At 38.9% G+C, this 24897-nt stretch overlaps 1 protein-coding gene across 9 annotated transcripts in view; it reads right to left on the reverse strand.

Annotated features, from left to right (window-relative positions):
* The window catches only part of SHROOM3 (shroom family member 3), a 197804-nt gene that overhangs the window by 38286 nt on the left and 134621 nt on the right, over positions 1–24897 (reverse strand). For all 9 annotated transcript variants that reach the window (XM_077143094.1, XM_077143092.1, XM_077143090.1 and 6 more), the window contains one exon: positions 15765–15896. In XM_077143094.1, coding sequence (XP_076999209.1) covers positions 15765–15823 — 59 coding nt within the window. In that variant the 5' untranslated portion in view covers positions 15824–15896. The remainder of the gene's footprint in view (positions 1–15764; positions 15897–24897) is intronic.

Raw genomic sequence — 24897 nt, forward strand, 5'->3', positions numbered from 1 at the left:
ACAGAGTATATGATAATGCTTTATGGCTGGAATATCCCCAGAGAATACTGTAAGAGAAGAGAAGGACTATATTCTGAGTTAAAACTAGGGCTGGTGTCTGGAGCCTGTGCCTTTCCGGGGTGGGGGGGGGGGGGCAGCTCAGGTGGAATCCCTTCCTCAAGGAGTTCAGACCCCAGGGTCTGGAAAAGGAAGCGATTAAAGCCAGTCTACAATCTCTCCTCTGTCTCCACCACACCCCCAGCAGGGAGACTCTGCTGAAGTTAAAGGTACCACATCACCTTATGCTGGTGGGACCTGCAGGCAGAAAAGCGCCACATACTGGGCAGGATAAGAAAAACAGAGTCCAGAGACTTCACAGGAAAGTATTTCAACCTGCTGGGTCTCACGCTCAGGGAAAACTGATGCAGATGACTCTTTCCTCCTGAGAGGGGACCAGTTTGGTCTAGGAAAATCTGACAGGGGTCTATAATACCTAAGTAGACCCTCCTAAGGGGTGGGGGTAAGGTACCATACAGGCAAGGCAAGAAACAAAAAAACAAGAACTGAAAAATTCTGATCTATTAAACAAAACCTAAGCTAGAGGACTAGAGTAAGCTGAACTGAATGTCAAAGAACAGACAAACAAACTCATCCAGCAAGAAAATCCTAGGTAAAAAAAAAGTGAAAACAATCTCCAGAACAATCTAATTAAGGTAATTAAATGCCCAGACAACAGCAAAAAATAACAAATCACACTAGGAAAATTGAAGAAATGGCCCAGCCAAAGGAACACATCAACAATTCAAATGAGATACAGGAGTTGAAACAATTAATTCAGAATGTTCAAAAAGACATGGAAAACCTCATCAAAAATCAAATCAATGAATTGAGGGAGGATGTAAAGAAGGCAAGGAAAGAACAAAAAGAAGAAACTGAAAGTCTGAAAAAACAAATCACAGAACTTATGGGAATGAAACGCACAGAAGAGATGAAGAAAACAATGGAAACCTACAATGTCAGATTTCAAGAAGCAGAAGATAGGATTAATGAACTGGAGGACGGGACATATGAAATCCAACAAGCAAAAGAAAACACAGGGAAAAGAATGGAAAAAATATGAGCAGGGACTTTGGGAACTGAATGACAACATGAAGTGCACGAATATACGTGTTGTGGGTGTCCCAGAAGGAGAACAGAAGGGAAAGGGAGGAGAAAAACCAATGGAGGAAATTATCATGGAAAAATTCCCAACTCTTATGAAAGACTTAAAAATTACAGATCCAAGAAGTACAGCGTACCCCAAAGAGAATAGATCCAAATAGACGTACTCCAAGACACTTACTAATCAGAATGTCAGAGGTCAAAGAGAAAGAGAAAATCCTGAAAGCAGAAAGAGAAAAACAATCCATCACATACAAGGGAAGCCCCAATAAGACTATGGGTAGATTTCTCAGCAGAAACCATGGAGGTGAGAAGACAGTCAGATGATATATTTAAATTATTAAAAGAGAAAAACTGCCAACCAAAAATTCTATATCCAGCAAAACTGTCCTTCAAAAATGAGGGGGAAATTAAAACATTTGCAGACAAAAATTCACTGAGAGAATCTGTGACCAAGAGACCGGCTCTGCAAGAAATACTATAGGGAGTATTGAAACAGATGAGAAAAGACAGGAGAGAGGTGTGGAGAAAAGTACAGCTATGAAGACTAACAGTAAACGTAAAAAGAAGAAAAATGAGATATGAAATATAAAATCCAAAAGGCAAAATGGTAGAAGAAAGCACTGCCTATACAGTAATAACACTAAATGTTAATGGATTAAACTCCCAATCAAAGGACATAGACTGGCAGAATGGATTAAAAAACAGGACCCATCTATATGCTACCCACAGGAAACGCATCTTAGACCCAAGGAAAAACAATATGGAACAGAAATCCTAGAATGAGCTGAGACTCAGCATGAAGGGATTGAGAAAACCCCTAGTATGAGCTGAGACTCAGCATGAAGGGATTGAGAAAACCTTTTTGACCAAAAGGGGGAAGAGCGAACTGAGACAAAATAAAGTGTCAATGGCTGAGAGATTCCAAACAGAGTAGAGAGGTTATCCTGGAGGTTATTCTTATGCATTAAGTAGATATCACCTTGTTATTCAAGATGTAATGGAGAGGCTGGAGGGAAGTGCCTGAAAATGTAGAGCTGTGTTCCAGTAGCCATGTTTCTTAAAGCTGACTGTATAATGATATAGCTTTCACATTGTGACTGTGGGATTGTGAAAACCTTGTGTCTGATGCTCCTTTTATCTACCTTATCAACAGATGAGTAAAACATATGGAATAAAAATAAATTATAGGACTTCGGGTCAAGATGGTGGCTTAACAACGTGTGCATTTTAGTTCGTCCTCCAGAACAACTACTAAATAACCAGAAACAGTACAGAAGAGTTCCTGGGGCCACGTCAGTGACCAGACACATAGCGTACCCCAGTCTGGACCAGCTGGACTGGCTGCGAGCCCCCCCAGAACTGTGAGTTCCCAAAGCTGTGGCCGCCAGTGTCCCTCCCCCACAGGCTGCTTCCCAGAGGGGAAAGGAAAGGACTTTACCAGCAGCAGGGACTGGGCACAATCAAACGCCAATTGTGGAACTAATTAACAAATTCTGAGTACTAAAAATAGGCCCCCAGCTTAGGTGAACCTGATCAAAGCAGAGGTTGCTCATTTTTGCCCCGGCACCAAGGGGGCAGGACTGACAGAAAAAGGGGGAAAAAAAAAAGAAGGAATCAGAGGTTTTTGTGGCTGTGTATCTACAAAGGCTTGACTGCCTCTGGATACAGTGGCAGGACTTTTCAGACTGCAACTGGCCCAGGCATAGTCAGAAGTGAGCTCTTTGGGGGGCTTATCTGGAGCTTGTGCCTTCCCCAGGGGAGGGGTGAAGCCCCACCCAGGTGGAATCCCTCCATTAAGGAATTCAGACAACAGGGCTTGGTAGTTTGAAGTCATTAAAACCAGCCTACAACCTCTCCTCTGTCTCCACCATGCCCCCAGCAGGGAGAGTCTGACAAAGTTAAAGGTACCGCATCATCTTACACTGGTGGGACCTGCAGTCAGACAAGTGCCACATACTGGGCAGGATAAGAAAAACAGAGTCCAGAGACTTCACAGGAAAGTCTTTCAACCTGCTGGGTCTCACTCTCAGGGAAAACCGACGCAGGTGACTCTTTCCTCCTGATAGGAGGCCAGTTTGGTCTGGGAAAATTTGGCTGGGGTCTATAATATCTAAGTAGACCCTCCTAAGTGTGTGTGTGGGGAAGGCACCACACAAGCAGGGCAAGAAACAAGAAAACAAGAACTGAAAAATTCTCCTCTGTTAAACAAAACTTAAGCTAAAGGTCCAGATAAAGCTGAACGGAATGTCAAAGAACAGATAGAAAACAAATTCATCCAGCAAGAAAACCCTAGATTAAAGAAGTGAAAGCAATCTCTAGAATAAACTAGTTACAGTAATTAAATGTCTAGACACCAGCAAAAAACAACAAATCACACTAGGAAAATTAAAGATATGGCCCAGTCAAAGGAACAAACCAACAATTCAAATGACATACAGGAGCTGAAACAATTAATTCAGAATGTACAAACAGACATGGAAAATCTCATCAAAAACCAAATCAATGAATTGAGGGAGGATGTAAAGAAGGCAAGGAAAGAACAAAAAGAAGAAACTGAAAGTCTGAAAAAACAAATCACAGAACTTATGGGAATGAAAGACACAGTAGAAGAGATGAAAAAACAATGGAAATCTACAATGGCAGATTTCGAGAGACAGAACATAGGATTTCAAAACTGGAGAACAGAACATCTGAAATCTGACAAGAAACAGAAACTATAGGGAAAAAAATGGAAAAATATGAGCAGGGACTCAGGGAATCGAAAGACAATATGAAGCGCACGAATATACGTGTTGTGGGTGTCCCAGAAGGAGAAGAGAAGGGCAAAGGAGGAGAAAAACTAATGGAGGAAATTATCACTGAAAATTTCCCAACTCTTAGGAAAGACTTAAAATTACAGATCCAAGAAGTGCAGCGTACCCCAAAGAGAACAGATCCAAACAGACATACTCCAAGACATTTAATAATCAGAATGTCAGAGGTCAAAGAGAAAGAGAGGATCTTGAAAGCAGCAAGAGAAAAGCAATCCATCACATACAAGGGAAGCCCAATAAGACTATGCATAGATCTCTCAGCAGAAACCATGGAGGTGAGAAGACAGTCAGATGATATATTTAAATTATTAAAAGAGAAAAACTGCCAACCAAGAATTCTATATCCAGCAAAATTGTACTTCAAAAATGAGGGAGAAATTAAAACATTTTCAGACAAAAAATCACTGACAGAATTTGTGACCAAGAGACCAGCTCTGCAAGAAATACTAAAGGGAACACTAGAGACAGATAGGAAGACAGAAGAGAGAGGTGTGGAGAAGAGTGTAGAAAGGAAGACTATGAGTAAAGGTAAAAAGAAGGAAAATTAGATATGACATATAAAATCCAGAAGGCAAAATAGTAGAAGAAAGTACTACCCATGCAGTAATAACACTCAATGTTAATGGATTAAACTCTCCAATCAAAAGACATAGTCTGGCAGAATGGATTAGAAAACAGGACCCATCTATATGCTGTCTCTACTCAAAGGACACGAGGCCAAGGACACAAATGGACATTTACACACCAATGTTTATAGCAGCATTATTAACAATTACCAAGAGATGGAAACAGCCAAAATGTCCATCAACAGACAGTTGACTAAACAAACTGTGACATTTACATAAGATGGAATATTATGCAGCTGTAAAACAGAATAAAGTTATGAAGTATGTAACAACATGAATGGACCTTAAGGACATTATGCTGAGTGTGATTAGCCAGAAACAAAAAGACAAATACTGTATGGTCTCACTGATACGAACTGACATTAGTGAATAAACTTGAAATATTTCCTTGGTAACAGAGACCATCAGGAGATAGAAATAGGGCGAGATATTGGGTAATTGGAGCTGAAGGGATACAGATTGTGCAACAGGACTGAATATAAAAACTCAGAAATGGACAGCACAATACTACCTGACTGTAATGTAATTATGTTAAAACACTAAATGAAGCTGCATGTGAGAATGATAGAGGGAGGAGGGCTGGGGACATAAATGAAATCAGAAAGAAAGATACATGGTAAAGATCGAGATGGTAGAATCTAGGAATGCCTAGACTGTATAATAATAGTGAAATGTGCAATGTACAAATTTTAAAAATATTTTTGCATGAGGAAGAACAAAGGAATGTCATTATTGCAGGGTGCTGAAAATAGATGGTAATTAATACTTTAAAATGTCACCTTATGTGTGAGACTAAAGCAAAAAATGTTTATTTGTTACAAAATTTATATTTTGACTAGAGCATTTCCTAATATAACTCATGTAGATAGTTTGATTGAATGTCATAAGTACTTGGAATCTCAGGTAGGACATGAGATTTTGTTGGTTTTTCCACAGTGATGCCCCGATGAATCCCAGAGTGATTTGATCAGTGACTGGAAAAGCATTTGCAAGCCCCCTTCAGGGAATGGTGAGAGCGGGGAGAAATTCAACTTCCCCAAGTTGAATTCTTGATATTCTCACAAGCAGTGTGGACAACCAAAGCTATAGGCTAGCCCCCAGTCTTGGGGTTTGTTCATATGAAACTTAACCCCACAAAGGATAGGTCAAGTCTACTTAAAATTTAGGCCTAAGAGTCACCCCCAAGAGAGCCTCTTTTGTTGCTCAGATGTGGCCTCTCTCTCCAGCCAACATGATGAGCAGTCTCACCACCCTCCCCCTCTCTGCGTGGGACAGGACTCCCAGGGGTGTGGACCTTCCTGGCAACGTGGGACAGAGATCTTGGAATGAGCTGAGACTCAGCATCAAGGGACTGAGAAAAACCCTAGAATGAGCTGAGAATTAACATCAAGGAATTGAGAGAACCTTCTCGACCAAAGGGGGAAGAGTGAAATGAGACTAAGTGTCAATGGCTGAGAGATTCCAAACAGAGTTGAGAGGTTATCCTGGAGGTTATTCTTATGCATTAAGTAGATATCACCTTGCTGGTCAAGATGTAGTGGAGAGGCTGGAGGGAACTGCCTGAAAATGTAGAGCTGTGTTCCAGTAGCCATGTTTCTTGATGATGATTGAACAATGATATAGCTTTCACAATGAGACTCTGTGAATGTGAAAACCTTGTGTCTGATGCTCCTTTTAGCTACTATATCAACAGAAGAGTAGAACATATGGAATAAAAATAAATAATAGGGGGAAAAATGTTAAAATAAATTTAGTTTGAAATGCTAGTGGTAAATGAAAGCGAGGGGTAAGGGGTATGGTATGTATTATCTTTTTTTTCTCTATTATAGTTTTATTTCTTTTTCTGTTGTCTTTTGATTTCTTTTTCTAAATCGATGCAAATGTTCTAAGAAATGATGAATATGCAACTATGTGATGATATTAAGAATTACTGATTGTATATGTAGAATGGAATGATATCTTAATGTTTTGTATGTTAATTAATAAAAAACGTTAAAATAAATAAATAAATAAATCCCCTTTGTAAAACTTAAATAAAATAAAATAAATAAATTATAGGGGGAACAAATGTTAAAATAAACTTAGATTGAAATGCTAGTGATCAATGAAAGGGAGGGGTGGGGGTATGGTATGTATACATTTTTTTCTGTTGTCTTTTTACTTCTTTTTCTGAATTGATGCAAATGTTCTAAGAAATGATCATGATGATGAATATGCAACTATGTGATGATATTGTGAATTACTGATTATAAGCCACTTATGCTTCCTTTTATTTCTTCTAACAGAAGATGCAGAGATAACACTTTGAGGAGAAATAGAGCAGTAGATTTGCTCAACAATCCCAAGCAGGTAGCAGTTACCACTTACTCCTCTTTCCAACTGATGAAAATTTTAAGGGTCTGTCAGTGAAAGAATAATTGAAATCCAACTTAGGAACATGCAAAAAACTCAAAGTGAATAATTGATGGGTTAACTGAAACACTATTGGGGGGGGGAATGACACCACTAACATGTCTCAAAATATAATGGTGCCTCCCCAAACCCCAATCAAAACCACTCCTAAAGAATACCTAGGGTAATATATAAGATTCTACAAAGTTTCCACGCACTAGGGTAACTTTCCAGAAACCTACAACCTCCAGATGGGTCCCTGGACCAGGTAAGGCCTGAAACCTAGAGGGCCCAGCCTCTCCAGAACATCAGCTAGTTCCATCTCCCTACCCCATATTAGTGACAGACCCTAATATGAAAAATTTTGAATTAGAACTTTTCCAATATGAAAAAGTTAGAATGGTCATAGCCCAAATACTCCTAAAGAGTGGGAGAAAAAAAATCAAAGGTGATGGTGGAGTTATACAGAGAAGGTAGGGTTTAAAGGAATATGATTGCTATATCATTATTTTGATATTTCCTTTAGTCTCAGTATCTTAGAGCAGCTAGAAGTAAAAACCTAATATTGTAGAATTGTATCCCATACCATACTCTGAAATCTGTTCTACGACTGTTGTGCTGTGCTTTGAAATTTATTGCTTTTTTTGTATATATGTTATTTTCACAAAAACAAAAAAGAGTTGATTGTGATGATAAAATATTTATTCCTTCTAGCCTCTCATATTCTGGAGCAGCTAGAAGGAAAAATCTGAGATGATGGTATAGTAGAAAAATCTGAGATCCCATGAACTCTGGGATCTGTCCTGTAACTACTTGTTGAAGAATGCTTTGAAAGCTAGTGCTTTTTTCTTTCTTTGCTTTATATATATGTTATACTATACAATTAAAAAGTTTAAAATATATATATGTAAGGGTGTCTAGAAATAGGAGATCATTGGTATATTTATATGTAGCCAGGCCAAACCAAGGGATTCCATCCTATAGGCAAAGGAAATTTATCCCGCCCAACCTCAGATGGAAAGCATCTTTTGAGGACTTTATGAGATGTTCTCCCCTCATAAGAGCACCTCATAATAGTAATGACTAAGCACGCAGGGAGGACCTTGTCTCTCCAGAATTCCCTTCCCAAGCTGATGGGGAAGATGGGCCCTGATGTCATCCTCTAGGAATAAGTTGTTCTGCCACTTTCTGAAACTAATCATTTGGATTAGCTTTGCCATTCATGCTTCCAAGATGGCACTTTTATGGTGAGTAAGAAGAATCTGCAATGGAGGCCTTTAATTTCTGCAACAGCTCTAACCTATACAAAGATACTTATTGTAAAGATAAGTGCATTTGGAATGTGTCAAAGTTCTTAACGTGGTCTGGTTACTTCCCCAACTTCATTTTCTGCTGCTCTCCTCACTCACTACACTGTAACATGATGACCTCATTACTGAAACTCAAACATATCAACTGTGTTCCCTCCTCAGGATCTCAGGGCCTTTGTACTTGCTGTCCCCGCACCTGGAAACTCTTCACCTGGCTCACGCTTCTTCTCTGCTTACTCCCTCTTACTCTGCTCTATTTTCTGAATGGCATGTGCTACTGCTTAGTATTATGTCATATCCCTTTGATTATATGAAAGACTTCAATTGGATCGCTAATGTTTATTCATAAAATATAAACAAGCGTATAGGTAAATATGATAAAATGTGAATTCTGTGAGATACATATATATGTATAATATTTCTCTTTTTATTTTGTGTGTTTAAAAGTATTTTTAAATAATTACAACATAGTAAAGAGCATTAAACAAGTGTACTCCACAAAACACTTATCCCTTAGATGATCAAACAGGTTTGGAAAATACTGTACTAAATAAGTTACACAGTTTTATATATTGTAAGATTTCTGAGTCTTTAATAAATCAACGTTTATGTGATGTTCTAAAAGAGATATATGATAAGCAGAATAAGTTTTCTAAACTTATTTGACCCTACAAAGATTTTACCAAGAAGCATCTAATGGCTTCTTATGGCTTTTTCTGTCTTGCTCACCATTTTTTTCTTATTACCTAGAAATCATCTGGCACACAGTGGGTACCCAATTCCTATTTGTGGAATGAATGACTCAATGAATAAGTACCAGTACTTTAGCATTTTGATACTGTTGTCCAAGTCTCTTGTTTGGGGACCAGACCACGTGACATTTCAAGGTCTCTGCTAAAGTATTTTAAATGCTTAAGGATCATTGCATGAGATTGCCGGAGGACAGCAAAAACCAGTGATAAGGATCTGATGGAAAGTACCTGAAATTACAGATCATGCCCAGCTTGTAGACAGTTAAAATGATGTCATGGTAGTTATTGCTCAGAGAGTCCAAAGTTTCTGTATGGGGTGATAAAAATGTGTTGGTAACGGATGGTGGTGATGGTTGCACAACATTGTGAATGTAATGAATCTTACTGAATTGTCCACTTAAAAAAGAATAAAATGGCAAATTTTACATGTTATGAAAAAAATTTTTAAGATTATGTCTTCAGTGACTGTATTTCTCCCTCCTGATCTCTTTATTCCTGTCTCCCCCTATCCTCCTGCTTCTTAATGAAAAACAGATCCATAAACTTAGGACTGACATTAGATTTTGGGAATTAAACTAAAGTCAACAAATTGATTTGGCACACTAGACCACTAGATGCCACTGTGCTCCTCCAAAATGCATCTGGAGTGCTTCTCCATCTGCAGTTGCTGAAATCAGACCAGAGGAGCAGGACTCAAGCTGGGGTGAAGTCCTCTGCCAGAGCTGCAAGCCTGAGCCCTGGAATGAATGGATCACAGGATGATTTGTGCTGGGTTAGAAAAGAATACACACTTCTGTAGCATTCTGGGTAATCTGGGCTTTCCTTTCTCCTTGTGTAACTCACACAGTGCTTTTATGCTGATAACCGTGTCAGGAAATGTGTAGAGGCTTGAATTAGAGGGGCAGAGGGGTTAGATAGAGTACAAGGGCAGATCGACCTGCTTAAACCCTTCTAGAATTTAGGACGGAAGGAACAAATAGGAGGTGGAGAAGCACAGTCTTCAATATAGTGTACTTCGGATGCCAATTCCACCATTCCCCAGAGACTTCATGGGACTCACCATAGTTACAGTAAACAGCTATTCTAAACACTGATTGCAGTAGTCTTATTTCTGCCTCAAGGCTAGTGTGTTCATTAGGTCACAGCATGACTTCAGACGTAGGATCTCCTAAGAAGGTTAGGAGTTAGGAGGTTCCAAAGGACCCACCGTTGAAGGGAACCCTGTTAATACACACTCACATTTATAATGTGTATGTGGTGGTTTATGCTATTAAACTTTAAGCTCATTCTCAAGTTTCACTGTGCCTCTAAGTCTTCAGCCTGATTATTATAATTAGTTGTCATTTATTGAGTACTTAGTACATACCAAGAACTGCACTATTTTACATAGGTTATCTTGTTTAACTCTCAGAACAGTCCAGTGAGATAGGTTTTAATTCCATTTTACAGATGATGAAGCCAAGATCAAAAAGATTAAATGAATGTTCAAGCTCAGAGTAGGTGGTGGAGTTGAGGTTTAAATCTAGGTCTGACTTACAGCCTAAGTACTTTACTATTATGTTGTTCTTCCTTTAAACCTTCTAAATGTCCTACTATATTCATGTGCCTAAGAGCAAAAGTGCTCTGCCTGCACATGGGGATAGTGCTAAAGGACTTACTGTCTGAGGAGAGATGGCTCAGAAAGAGAGAATAAGAATAACCAGGAAATCATCTCTTCCTGTGGCCTGTAGCCCTAATTCATTCCTGTTCAATTCTACGAGCCACTGTCCACCAGAAAAGCATCAAGAACCTGGCCCTTGACTTGACCAGACAGGAATAGTAAGGGCTCTTAGTTCTGACCTTGCCAAATGCACTGTCTCCATTTGTGCTGGTTTGAAAGGATTTATATACCCTAGAAAAGCCGCATCTTAATCCTAATCCAATCCTGTGGAAGCAACGGCTTCTTTTCATTCCTATTAATAACGTAGGTGAAATCTTTTGATTAGATTATCTCCAGGAAGATATGACAGGCCCAATTGTGAGTATTAACATTTGATTAGATGGAGTTGTGACTCCACCCATTCCAGGTGGGTCTTTCATTCATTTACTGGAATCCTTTAAAAGAGGAAGCATTTGGAGAAAGCTTCTGAATGATGAGAGCCAGAGTCCATGCAACCAGAGACCCTTGAAAAGGAAGAAGGAATATGCCCCAGGAGAGCTTCATGAAACAAAAACCCCTGGAGAGAAAACTACCAGACATTTGCCGTGTTCGCCATGTGCCTTTCAAGTTGAGAGAGAAACCCTGAACTTCATTGGCCTTTCTTGAGTGAAGGTAACCACTTTTTGGTGCCTTAATTTGGACATTTTTATAGACTTTAATTGGGACATTTTCACGGCCACAGAACTGTAACCATGCAACTTAATAAATTTAAAAGCCATTCTGTTTCTGGTATACTACATTCTGGGAGCTAGCAAACTAGAACGCCATCAATTAGCAAAGTAAATCTTCCAGATGCCAGCCCACCTGAACCCTTCACATTGTACTTCCATTTTTATTTGTACATGGGGGCTTGAAATAATCTACCATTCCTTTGGCCCTCCCACCTCCCTACATTACCCTTACCAAGCATTTCAAAAAAGGTATAAGCAGTGGAGCTTGACACCCTGGGATTAGATGATGGATGCCAATTGTATGAGTTCCAGTCTATAGTCAGTCAGGAGAGTCCTCTCATCAATATATCTAGGGGTTAGGTTTGGCCCTCCTGGGCTTGGTAAATGGATTTTTATGGAAGAGAGTGGTATTTGGATGTAAGGGTGTCCAGAGTAGAATACTGACTAAATTCTTCCTTGACTCACTCACTCTTCCAACTAAGAAAACAAATGTTTAACCTTTAGAAATCCCCTGTTGAACTACCTGGCCAGGGCTTCCAAGGAGCAATTTAAGGTTTTAGGTAATGGAAACCATTCAATTCTCTATAGAGCCACGTCTTCCTGCTACTCCAGTCATGGCCTGGTAGTTTTCCTTGGGAAATGGCTGGCTGGAAAGGAAGTGACAGTAGTAAAGCATGCTGATATTGGAAAAGAAGGCTGACCTGATTCTGGTGCCATGTCTATGTCATGTCCATCGCTGTGCTGGTTTGAAACTGCTATGTGTCCCAGAAAAGTCATACTCTTTTAATCCTGATTCAATATTGTAGGATGGGACCTCTTGATCAGATTGTTTCATGGAGATGTGACAGGCCCAATTGTGGGTGTGACCTTTTGATTAAATGGAGAGTTGTCTTTGCCTGTTCAAGGTGGGCAAATAGCTTACTGGAGTCCTTAAAAGAGCTCACAGAGAGAGAGAGAGACAGTTCAGAGCTGACAGAGACAAAGACATTTGGAAATGCAGAAGCCCCAAAAGATGTCGGGCGCTTAGAGAGCCAACAGAAGCCTGACAGGAACCAGCAGACATTGCCATGTGCCTTTCCATGAGATGCTAAGCAAGACAGAACCTGGAGAGAGCAAAGGGAAATTAAGAGATGAAACCAGAGTTCACCCCAGAGCCGCTAAGTGATGCCCACAGACGCGTAAAGAGTAAGCCACTGGAATGAGAAGCTAAAGGCAAGGGAATAGGGGACAAGGACCAGCAGATGCCAGCTATTTGCCTTCCCATGTGACAGACATTGGCCCTTCTTCAGCATCAAGTTTCTTTCTTGGGATGCCTTAGTTAGGACATTTTTATGGCCTTAGAACTGTTAACTTGTAACTTGATAAATCCCCTTTATAAAAGCCGTTCCTTTTCTGGTATATTACATGCTGGCAGCATTAGCAAACTAAAACAACCTTCTACTCCCCAGACATTCTTAGCCTCTTTTTCTTAATCATTTCAGCACTGTGTCTTGCTAGGAATCTGAAACTGCCCTAATGATGAGAGAACTCCAGACTGAGCCAATGAGTTGCTTTGAGTAATTAATTGAGCCTTGCCTGCCAAATTCTTGACTCAGTTGGGAAGTAATGTTTCCCAGTAATGGGAAAAAGTAGAGTCCTTATCTTAGTAATAGTAGTGACTTGGTCATTGTCATTTAATCTAATTTTGCTTCAGTTTTTCCATCTGAATGCAGTGAGGCTGCTGAAAGAAAAGATTAAAGCAGGGATAGGCAAATCCAGCATGTTACCTAGTTTTGTAAATTAAGCTTTATTGGAACATGGCCACACCCATTAGGTTATGTATTGCCTATAGCTGCTTTCATACAATAAGAGACTGTCTGATCCACAAAGCCTAAAATATTCATCTGGCCCTTTGTAGAAAAATTTTGCCGACCCTGGCTTAGAACACCGATTTTTAAATCTTTCCTCCTCTTTTTTTTTCACATGGGCAGGCACCGGGAATCAAACCTGGGTCCTCTGGCATTCTGGCATGGCAGGCAAGCTTGCCTGCTGAGCAACCATGGCCCACCCAATCTTTTCTCTTTTTAATAAAAGCATGCAATGCTATAAATTTCCTCTCAGCATTGCTTTGGTCTTATGCCACAAATTTTGATATGTTCTTTCTCGTTATAATTTGGTTCACACTATTTTCTAAGTTCTCTTATGATTTATTCTGACTCATTCAGAAGTTTCCAAATGTTTAGGGATTTTCCAGATATCTTTTTGTTAATGACTTCTAATATGATTCCTTTGTAGTTGAAGGATATATTCTGTATCATTTCAGTCCTTTTAAATGTATTGAGTTTTGTTTTATGAGTTTTGTCTTGGTGAGTGTTCCCTGTACAAGAATGTGTATTCTAAGTTATTGGAATAATGTTCTATAAATGTCAATTAGGTCAAGATAACTAACAGTGCTGTTCAAATCTTCTAAATACTTACTGATATTACATCTACTTATTCTAGCAATTTCTGAGAAAGAAATACTGAGATCTCCAACTATAATTGTAGATTTGTCTATTTGTTGTTCTGTTGGTATTAGTTTCCTGTGTTTTGAAGCTCTGTTATTAGGTGCATGCATATTTAGGACAGCACATCTTTTTTTTTTTATGTAACTTACTTTTTATTTAAAGTATCTTGCATTTGTGATGGATGTTTCCAGGTTTCGCCACATGTTTTAATGCTAAAGGTTAAATTATTTTTTACATACATGAATAGTTTTTCCCATATGGAAACAACGATAAAAAGATGGCATACCACGTGGGTTAAGTGTCTTTCTCAATTCAAAAACTACAAACTGCCAAGTTACATTTCTCCAAAAAACCCACCAACTGCTTAGTAAGTGAATTTCTAACCAACATATTTAAAGCTAAGAGAATTAAAAATACAAACACAAGGGCTCAGATCCAACTAAGGGAGTCCTCTTTACAGAGTAATTAATACTGCTGGTACTCCTTGACTCTAGGGAGCTTGGAGACATCCTAAAAACCCCACTCAGAATATTTACCCCAAATAGCCTTTTTCCAGTTTTCAACTCAGGAATAAATACAATACTTTGTTAATTCTATTTTAGAAAACTTTTTCCAAGTTGTTTTTATTTACAATGCCAAGTTTTAAAAGGTCACTAAACTGAGATTAAATGAACAATAAACTAGGCAGAAATTACTTAAGAGGGGACGCCTGAAATGAGGACTGAAGGTCTTTTGATGGACAGATGTGGTAATGGACAGATTGAGAGATGCCTGAGAGACACTAACTTTTCCTTCCTTCCTTCTTTTGCTGTGCATCTATCTATCTTTTCTTCCTGATAGCTGATCCTGTTGACTAATGGCGGCCCCAGTCCCATCACCAGATACATGCTGCAGACCTATGGAGAATGAAACCACCCATGAATCTTTCTGAGAGCTCTCTCTTCACGGTCTCACTTCGGTAGCTCAACTGGCTTTTCAGATTCCCCTGCAAGCTCCTTCTGGTCCATAGACTGCAAAACTTCAGGACTTGTGAGTGATCTTCTCCCATTTTCCAACTCCTCCTTTTCCCCAAAAGGGAAAATTGTGCAAAGTCTGATTTCTATAATAAATCCCTTCTCTCATAACACTCACGTTACCTGCTTTTTTCTGCCTGAACTGTGACCGAAAGGATAATGACTGGAAATGCCGAAGTAGAGCCTAGTGGTTACAAGCAAAGGCTCCGAAGCCCTGTTTGTATTTGAATCTTGAACCAGGTATTGATCAGCTGTTTGACCTTGGACAAATTATTTTTCCAAGCTTCAATTTCCTGTTCTGTAAATTAGGGTTAATAATACTATATCTGTTTTGAAGAACAATATTAAAGATTACATGAGATAACATATACATTGAACAGTCCTCTATGTGTTAACTGTTGCTGTTGTGGGAACTAAGCAGGATAACTGGCCTTAACAGAATGAGAAAAACCAAGTGGAGAGTACAAATGCATGTCTATAACAATTCAGATTAAAAACAGACATTTTCACTAAAGCAAAAAGGGCAAGAAGAAGTTTGTCAATGTTTCTAATATAGTTCTATCATCTGTAACTGAGAAATGTCTGAGAATCACTGGGCCTCATACATATTTTAAATGAGCAGCCAGTGCTTGGAAGAATTCTGACCTTCCATAACACTGAGCTGGCCCAGGGTCTGCAGATCATCTGAAGAGGCCTCATACCCACATTAGGAGTTTTGAGAGAACGAGGAAGGTAGTGTACAGAGAGATTTAATTCTACTCCTGGTGAGTTTCAGAAGACACCCAATTAGAAAATATTCTTTTCTAGGAACATAATATTTGAAACAAATAAACTTCTCAGTCTCAGCTGCAGCCACTTACCTGGAATGGTAGCTTTGGTGCCAAGGAGTGCCAACGGTGCCCTGAGATATCTGCATCATGCTGGCATCAGGTTGGTTCTCCCCAAATTTGGTTGAATGCCAAGAGTGAGGTCGGCCTGCAGGGTCGCTGCGCCTTTGGAGACACAAAGAGGGAAAACCCCTGACATTAGCAGCATCACACCTGAGTGTCTACGCTAATATGATTTATGGATTTGGACGCTGAGACTCGTATATCCTCGAGATCAAAAAGCAAACAAGTCAATACTGGAAAGCAGATTTTACTGGCTATTTTTCTTATTAACTATTGCTATCTCTGCTTTATTAATATCTTTATTTTACTTTCTCTTTGGATTAACTGCAGACTTATGTTAAAAATGTTGCAAAGTTACTAGAAAGAATTCCCATATAACTTTCACTTAGATTTCCTAAATGTTTACATTTTATGCTTTATAAAGCACATGAGTTGCCTTGGTCTTTCTTGGCTTCTATTCATCCATATAAAAAAAAAAATGGTTCCACTCTTGGTTATATACCCCAAAGAACTGAAAGTAGGGATTTAGATAGATACTTATACATCAATATCCATAGCAGCAATATTCATAATAGCCAAAGGGTGGAAGCAACTCTAATATCCATCTACAGATGAAGGAACAAAATGTGTTATAAACATGGAATGGAATACTATTCAGCCACAAAAAGGAATGAAGTTCTGATACATGTGACAACATGGATGAACCCTGAAGACATTATGCTAAATGAGATGTGAGATAAGCCAGACACAAAAGGACATTTTACTTACATGAAATATCTAGAATAAACAAATTCAGCAACAAATTTTATGTTTTATATCTATCTCTGTATCTAAATATACACACACATAAGTGTGTTATCCATACCAAACTTTAAAATCTGTTCTATAACTATTTGTTAAAATGTACTTAGAAACTTATTGCTTTTTTTGTGTGTATATTATATTTCACAATAAAACAAAACCACAATGAAAAATAATGAAAAAAATAAACAAATAAAGGAACAATAATTCCTTCCACCTCCCAAGGGACTTTGCGTGGGTATACGGTAAAAAGGCTTTCTGGGGACTCTGAAGTTCTCTGGCTTACCCTGATGCTGGATAAGTAATGTTATTTTAATTTCTTCATAAGAACTGCATCAAAATTAGCAGCCACTTCAGCGTTGGTACTGCTGTGAGCTACAAGTCTAGTCAAGAAAATGTTCTCCAAAATAGATTGTCATTTTGCAAGTCAATGACTTCAACTGGTAAACATCCTGCCCTTATAACACAAAGAACTGACAAAGCCAAGGGAAAAAGTGGGTGTGCTTGCAGACTGCAATAACAAAGAATGAATATGGTAAGGAAGATTGTACTACTATAGAAGGTCAGAGTTGGGAGATAATTTGCTGTGCTTTATTTTTGGCAAAAGAGTGAAGTGAGCTACCAAGCATTTCATGCTAAAAATTCTTTGAACTGTAGGACTGTATGGGAATATTTCTTCAGTTCAGAAGAAACACTTTTTGGGATCCAGGAATCTACTTTGGTATGGTGCAGATAAAACCTGTATGTCATTCCTATTCATTGAACTTGGCCCTGAAGCCAAACTTCATCCTTTCTCTATGAAAAATAGATTAATGCTGGAGACCTGGGTTCTATTCCTGGAGTCTGCCTAAGCAAAAACAAAAAAATAAACAAAAATTAGCTTTTGTACTACATATGAAAAATCATTCCCGTGATACCAATAAGTATACCAGAATAAAACAACCAGGCATCTGTCAAAAGACTCTGGTTCTTGCTCTGGCTTTGTTATTAATGTGCTGTATGACCCTATATAAATTTCTTCCCCTCCCTAAGCCGTTGTCTGCTCATCTAAAAAATGAAGCATTTAATAAAAGAGGCTAGGTTAACCTCAGTTTAATCTGAAGTAACTACAGAAATGTATAAGAGAGACACTTAAGGGCTTCCCTAGACAGATAATGATTTCCAACAAATACATGTATTTTGGCTCGCTGAAGGTTATGGTGATAGGGAAATAGTCTGGTGTGAAGCCAAGAGGTGAACAAAGATTTTTTAGCAGCCAATAAATATTTGTAAGTATTTATTGAATTTGTAAGAATTTATTGAAATATTTGTAAGTATTTATTGAATCTGGCTATGGCCAGATGGACTATTGGCTGGAATGGATAGATGGGAAAAGTGAGAAAAGCTGAAATCTCTTCAAAACTCTGGGCACCATTAGAGGTTGTAATGTGACAAAAGGCAAATCTAGGTTCTAATTCTGATACCACCAGTTTTTAGCTTTGGGATTTATGGTAAGTTTCTTAACCACTCTGAGTTTTCTCATCTGTAAAAGGCAGATTATAGCACAATCTATTCATAGGTTTTTCTGTGAGAGTAAAACTGTGATTAATTTTAGCTGGCATGTAGTAAGAACTGAATAAATGTTAAGTATCATTTTCATCATTCACTTATTACTAAAGAGGCTAGTGAGATAAATCAATTAGAGATATCTAAAAGGAAGGGAAAGAAAAGGGAGAAGAAGCAGAAGGCAAACAACAGAACAGAGGGAAATGGGCAGGAATTATTTACTGGTGGGGATGAGTTGTCCAGCTCTGTGCTTTCCAGAAAGCTATCAAGAGTCAGTAACTAGAGCAGAGGGTGGTTTAGGACCCTGATGAGGAAGGGAGCTGCCAGACCAGTGCTGTTTCCTGAAGTCGGGAAGTGTACATAGGCCAGGAAGGAATAGACCTCACCCACCTGGAAACTGAAAAAAAAAAACTAATAGCGGGGCTTTGGGTTAGAGAAAGGAAGTAGGATGCAAAATTAAGAGACCAAAAACAGCAGCTAATACATGCTTCAAGCTTTTACATTTACAAAGCATATTCATATACATTATTTCCTTTATTCTTTTTTTTTTTTTGATGCATGGTCTGGGAATCGAATCCAGGTCTCCCGCATTTAAGGCGAGCATTTGACTACTGAACCACCCATGCAGCCATTTCCCTTCTTCTTTTTTTTTTTTAACCTGGGGCTTTGTCCCATGTTGTTTCCCATACTCCAGATTTTGTGATTACGTTCCCATGATGTTCTCTATGCCCTATGTTTCATGTAAATTGGTAATCAGATCTAGAAGCTTCAGCAATTCAAGTTGATTGTTTTGGCAAGTTTTACTTCATAAGTTAGTTTTTGTAATTCTATCATTATTATTATTATTTTAACCTAGCAATCTTCTTCTATTTTTATTTCCTTTATTCTTATGACCCAGCTGAAAGTCTCATGATTAGAGACCACAAGACCTAGCATAACTTGCTTGGCTCTTTACCACCATAACTCTCTAACACTCATAACAGGTTTCATATAACCCCCACAGGTTTGGGTTCAGCACCACCCCAAACGTGAACTAACCCCTTCCTCAGAGGGGGCAATCAGGGAGCTCTAGGTTAATGGCTCAGCATCTCGGCAGTCTGGCATTCTTGCTGCTGGTCCCACTCTGATTTTGGACACCAACCTCCCCAGAAATGAGGCTGCTGCCTCTTCAAGCAGTTCCTTGAAGCTAGGCTACCTCCCTTGAATCTCAGTTCCTCACCGCCTTCGATTCCTGCCTTATCACTCAGCTTTATCCAGTGATCAGAAATCCTTCCTGGTAGCCAAGGTCCTCAGTAGGAGTGAGGGGGAAACCCAGTTACATTTGATTTCAGATACCCAATAAATGCTACTGGATAATCACACAACAAAACATCCAGACCTTAATGAAAACTAAAGCCTCTTTTTCAGGAAGTACCTGGAGACATTTCACATACATATTTTAGACGCCAATGTGCCCAAAATACAAAAGGAGAAAGAATAAACTACATATCTTCCTGCCCCCACCTGCTGGCCCCTAGTGAGCAGTGGTTGGAGCCCTGTCAGTGGGAGGACGTTAGCCCTGGGCCTGGCCACCGACTCTCAGGACCTGATGGATGCCACTGGAGAGTGAACTCGGCCTGGCACCACTGGAGTGTATTTTTAGGAGCTTTATTCCCCAACAGTATCCACCCACACCTAACTGAAAAAACTGGTACCGAGAAGCTTTTTTCATCCAAAGAAAGTGAACAGGCCATGGTAAATTCCACAGGCTCCAGAGAAAGAGATTCCTTTCCTTTCCAGGAGATGAGGTGTAATAACTTCAGGGGCTCCAGAGAAGCCCTCTCATCTGAGATTCCAAAGGAGATAGGAGTCATGAAGTACAATAAAGCTACCAGGACTTAATATCAGGAGGCCTGCCTCCTTCATGACTGATCAACTACCTTGCTGAAAATTCTGAATCAGACATAGAAATATGAAAGGAGGCTATGCATAGAACAATGAATAGAAAACAAATGGGATTGTTTCACCCAACTTAAAGAAAATTCCCCTTTGTGCTATGAAGACAAAAGCAAGACTTCATTATCCAGACCTCTGCTTGGTTTCCTTCCCATTCATTCTGGGGATATTTATACAAACTTTTTGTCTGCCAGTCACTATGTCGCAGAGAGATTCAGAGTTATAAGATGGGATCATGACCCAATAATTCACAATACAGTAGAAGAGAAGGCCAAGTAAACCACTGTAATATGTGATGAGTTCCAAAATAGAGACAAGTTGCTTGGGAAACACAGAGGAGTGAGTTGCTAATACTGCGAGGTTAGATCAAGAAGACTTAATTTTTAACCAAATCGTGAAAGATTTCTCCAGATGGAAGACAGACGGAAAAGGAAGGGAAGGGTATTTAGGCTGAAGGAACAGCAAGAAAAAGGTATGGAAATGTACAAGAACATGGCATAAGCAACTCAAAGGAGCTGGAGAAAAGATGATGAAAATGGAGAAGAGCAGTAGATGAAGGGCTAGGTCTCAGTAAGGGGAGCCAGATTTCAGAAGGAATGACTGTGCCACACTAAGGAGCTTGAACAATATCCTGTGGAATTGGAAGCCACCAAAGAACCTTAGCCAGGGAGTGACATGTTCAAAGTTAAGCTTTAGAAAGATGTTGCCAATAATTGTAGGGAGAATAAACTTGAGAGGTAAGACTGGAGGCCAAAGTACTGGTCAGGGTAAGAGATGATACATGCCTGGCACTAAGGTGGCGGCAATGAAGTTAAAGAGATGGCAGATCTTAGGGCCACTGAGAAGGCAGGATCCTTAGCCTAAGTGACCAGTTGGATGTAGGTAGGGAGTGAAGAAGAGAGAAGAGTCAAGGAAGAAGGTTGGCCTTTATGCTTTTAGCTTGAACGAGAATGGTAATTTCACAACCTGTATTAAGAACTATTAGATAGAGGGAGTGAGGAACGGAGGGAAAGAGGGAAATAGAAAAGGCAAGTTGATGGCTCATTCTGGGGCATGGTGAATGGGAGGTGTCCATGAGGATTTCCATGGAAATGAATGTTAGGCAGAAGAGACTGGAGGATTTGAAGTCTGGGTCAGAGGCTACTTAGGAGTCATAAAACATATAGCCTTTGGGAGAAGACAAGTTGCTTGGAGAGTAGCACAGAGAGACAAAGAAGGCAGTTTAAGGATGGGTCTCTGAGAAATACCATAGTTTAGGGGGCAAACAGAGGAGAAGGAATGTGGAAAAAGCCCAAGAAAATGTTTCCAGAGAAGTAGGAGGAAATCTCCTATCCAATGGTAGTTTCACAGAATTCTAGGGAGGAGAACAAGGAAGAGGAAACCGTCAACCACTCCAATTGCCACAGAGGTTGGTTTGAAGAGGGTAGATCCCTGTCCACCGGATCTGGCAACTACAAAGCCTTTACAATGGATTGATGGGGGCAGAAGTCCGGTCATGGTGGGGAGGAAATGTGGTCGGTAACGAGAGAGAAAATGAAGACAGCAAGGACAGCCAATTCTTTCAAATATTTTGTTCTAAAGAGGAGAAAAAGGGTAGTAACTAGATGAATGGAAGAAGCCAGGGAGTGAAAAACTTTTGTTCTTGTTTTAAACAATGAGAAATTTGAGTAAGTTTATATGAAAGACAGTATACAAAAGTACAGCTAAGAATACAGGATAAAGAGTCTTCCACACTTCAAGACTCATGAGGAAGGCAGAATTCCTCATGAGATTCTAGAGCTCAGGTGGAGGGGATAAACCTTAGGTATGAGTAAAGGCAGTGCCATCAAGAAGAGAAGAAAGGAGCTAAGATGTCGATGCTACTGGTGGAGAAGAGGGTGGGTGGGTTAAAAGTTGAGGGACGTCACACTTAATGTCCCTATTTTAATTATAAAGTCTAGAAGAGGTGGTAAAAGCGAGAGGATTGATGTAGTAGGTTAGGTGCTCAGGGGATATGATACAATGAGGATCAGAAGCCTTGAAACTTATCAGGGATATTTAAAAGAATTAATGATCAAGATATGGTCTCTGCACTCAAGGACAGGAGACCAAATGAAGTAATCTCTATTGGAAAGATAATGTAAATGCTTTGCAAAGTAAGCCCCAGACTTGCAGTGCCAGGACAAGAAACCCAACTTAGGGAATTTTCTCTTTGGAGGAGATTGGAGAGGTAACCATTTATTTGCCCTGGTTAGGATATCTGGTTTTGTCACAGAAGAACATGATGATTTTGAAATAAATAAATCAAAAGATCTTAGTACAAAACACATACATATGTTTGTTTGTTTGTTTGTTTGCCACAGAACATAGGACAAGAGAAGGTTTCGGAGATGAATCTTTGTTTTTATAAGATTCTTCCATATTGTACATATATATAGGGATTAAGTGATAAAATGAGGAAAAAGAGAAATGTAAAAGGCTACAAATAAAATGAACATTTCATATCTTGCTAATGGGACTGCAAATAATACAATCTGAATGAAGAATGGTTTGGAAGTATCTGGCAAAAAAAATCCTTAAAACAAATACATCAAAAGATTGAAAAACAACTTAAATACCCACCAGTAAGTAGCAAACTAGTTAAGTCCAAAGTAGTGCATCCAGAGAAAAGAACAGTATTCAACTACTACAAAGAATGAGGCAGCTCTACAAACAGATATGGAAATATCTCCAAAATATATTAAGTGGCAATAGTAAGATGCACAACTATGAGTATGGCATGCTACAGTATATGAGGAAAACATATAATCACATACATGTTTATTCATATAAAGGCTATTTCTGGAAGGATACATAAACTAGAAACAGTGACTGCTTCTGGGGAGAACTTACTTTTCACTGTATTTCCTTTTACATCGTTCTAATTTTGTGCGATGTGCATGTTTTACTATTATAACAAAAATTATTTTAAAAATAGCCTCCCACTTTATATATGTATTTCATTGTGAATACCTTGGATAACCAAAAAAGTCAAACAGCTGCTTACTGACTTTTTCAGTGATGCAAGTAATTTAATAAGCATTCCTAAAGAGCACAGCATGCTTTTACATTTTGGGATCACTTTGATCTTTAAGAAGATAAATATTTTCCTAAAGTTCATTATATCATGAACTTATCAATAAAAGTCATAAGACAATTTAATTTTAAAATGAGCAAACTAAGTTTTGTGCGTGGGTGTGACTCAAACAAAGCCCTTTTGTTGCATTCCTAACCACAAACAAGGAAGCTTAACTCTGTGGGATGGGTAGGCTGATGAAACTGGAATTAGCAAGTGACACAATGTCCTTCTGCAATGATTTTGCCCTAACACAGTGAGATTCAGGAATGCAAAGCATGTTTCTGAGAAATCTACAATAAGCAGTTCAGGTATTTCAAGTAGCATTTACTGACCACCTACTACGTGACTGTCACCCTGCTAAACTACATTTGGAGCTGGGGGAGGTCACAGAAGGCCTTGAGTTTATAATCGTATTAGCAAGGTTTAGATGCAAGACAAAGTGTTGAACAGAATCAGACTACTATTTTCATTCATTCAAAAAACATTTGACCAACTACTGAGTGCAAAGCACCATTCTAGGCATTGAATGTGTATTTTCTCACAACATTTTACTACTTTTTAATAAGGGATTATTAATGAGGAAAATGAAATAAAGATACTAGCAATTTGTCCCCAGCCACAAAGCTAATGTACGTCTGTTAAAATTCAGACATCTGTCTCTAGAACCCTACCCTTCATTTCTAGGCAGGGAGAGGTGTCCAGTGATGGTGGAAAAGGTAGAGTAGAGACAGACCATAAACAAACAAGATACTTTCATATATAATTATAAGGGCTCTGCAGGAAATAACACAGGGTAATGTGAAAGGATGATAGAGAGCCCTACTTGAGGTAAAATGGTGAGGTACAAACTCTTTTAGAGGGTAATATTAGAGCTGATACCCAAATGATGAGCAAGAATCAACCATGCAATGAGCTAGGGAAAGAGTGGTTAGCAAAGAAGGAACAATAAATGTAGAGACCTAGAGGAGAAAAATGAGTTTAGTGTTTTCAAGGAACTGAACAGAGAATGTGGCAGGTACCTAGGGAATGAAGAACTGATGGTATAAAAAGTGTCATATCATTTTGGGCCTCATAGGCTTAGGAGGAATTTTTGTATCAGCACCAAAAAGCGTACATGCAACTGGTGAGATCAAGAATGGAGTCTAAAGTTAACCAGATGATTTGGTAGTAGAGTTGGGACTTCAGGTGACCTTGAAGGATTGAAAGACTTTGAATAGATGGAGAAGGTGACAACCACAACTTGGAAAATGAAAACGTCTAAGAGCTGAGAGTTGAGTTTTTTGTTGATGCTGTTCTTTGGTATTTTAGGTACACCAGCATAAAACTATGCCAGTTATCAACATGAGTCATATGTATAAGAACAGCACTAACAAATAAGAATTATAATTAAATGTAAGTGGAATTTAGTAATATTTAGCAAATATCTTCTTTAAAATGCCTAGATCAGGTCGAAAACACCAAAAAGGCTTGGTTAAATGAAGTTAATGCAGATTTTATAAACTAACATATAACCACTCATCAGTTTAGTTCCTAATCCACCTACTAACCCAAATACCCAACCATCTCTTATCTGCTGAGAGCACAATCCTATAATAAAAGACAAAATTCATCACTGCAAGGTTCTAATCAACCCTATGGTCACGAAAAGAAAAGGATGTTGGAGAGAAAGAGAGAGAGAAAGAGAAATAGAGAAGAGAGAAAGAAAGGGAGAGAGAAGAATCAGAA

Source organism: Tamandua tetradactyla, chromosome 24, assembly GCF_023851605.1.
Source record: "Tamandua tetradactyla isolate mTamTet1 chromosome 24, mTamTet1.pri, whole genome shotgun sequence".
In the NCBI taxonomy this organism is placed as follows: Eukaryota; Metazoa; Chordata; class Mammalia; order Pilosa; family Myrmecophagidae; genus Tamandua; species Tamandua tetradactyla.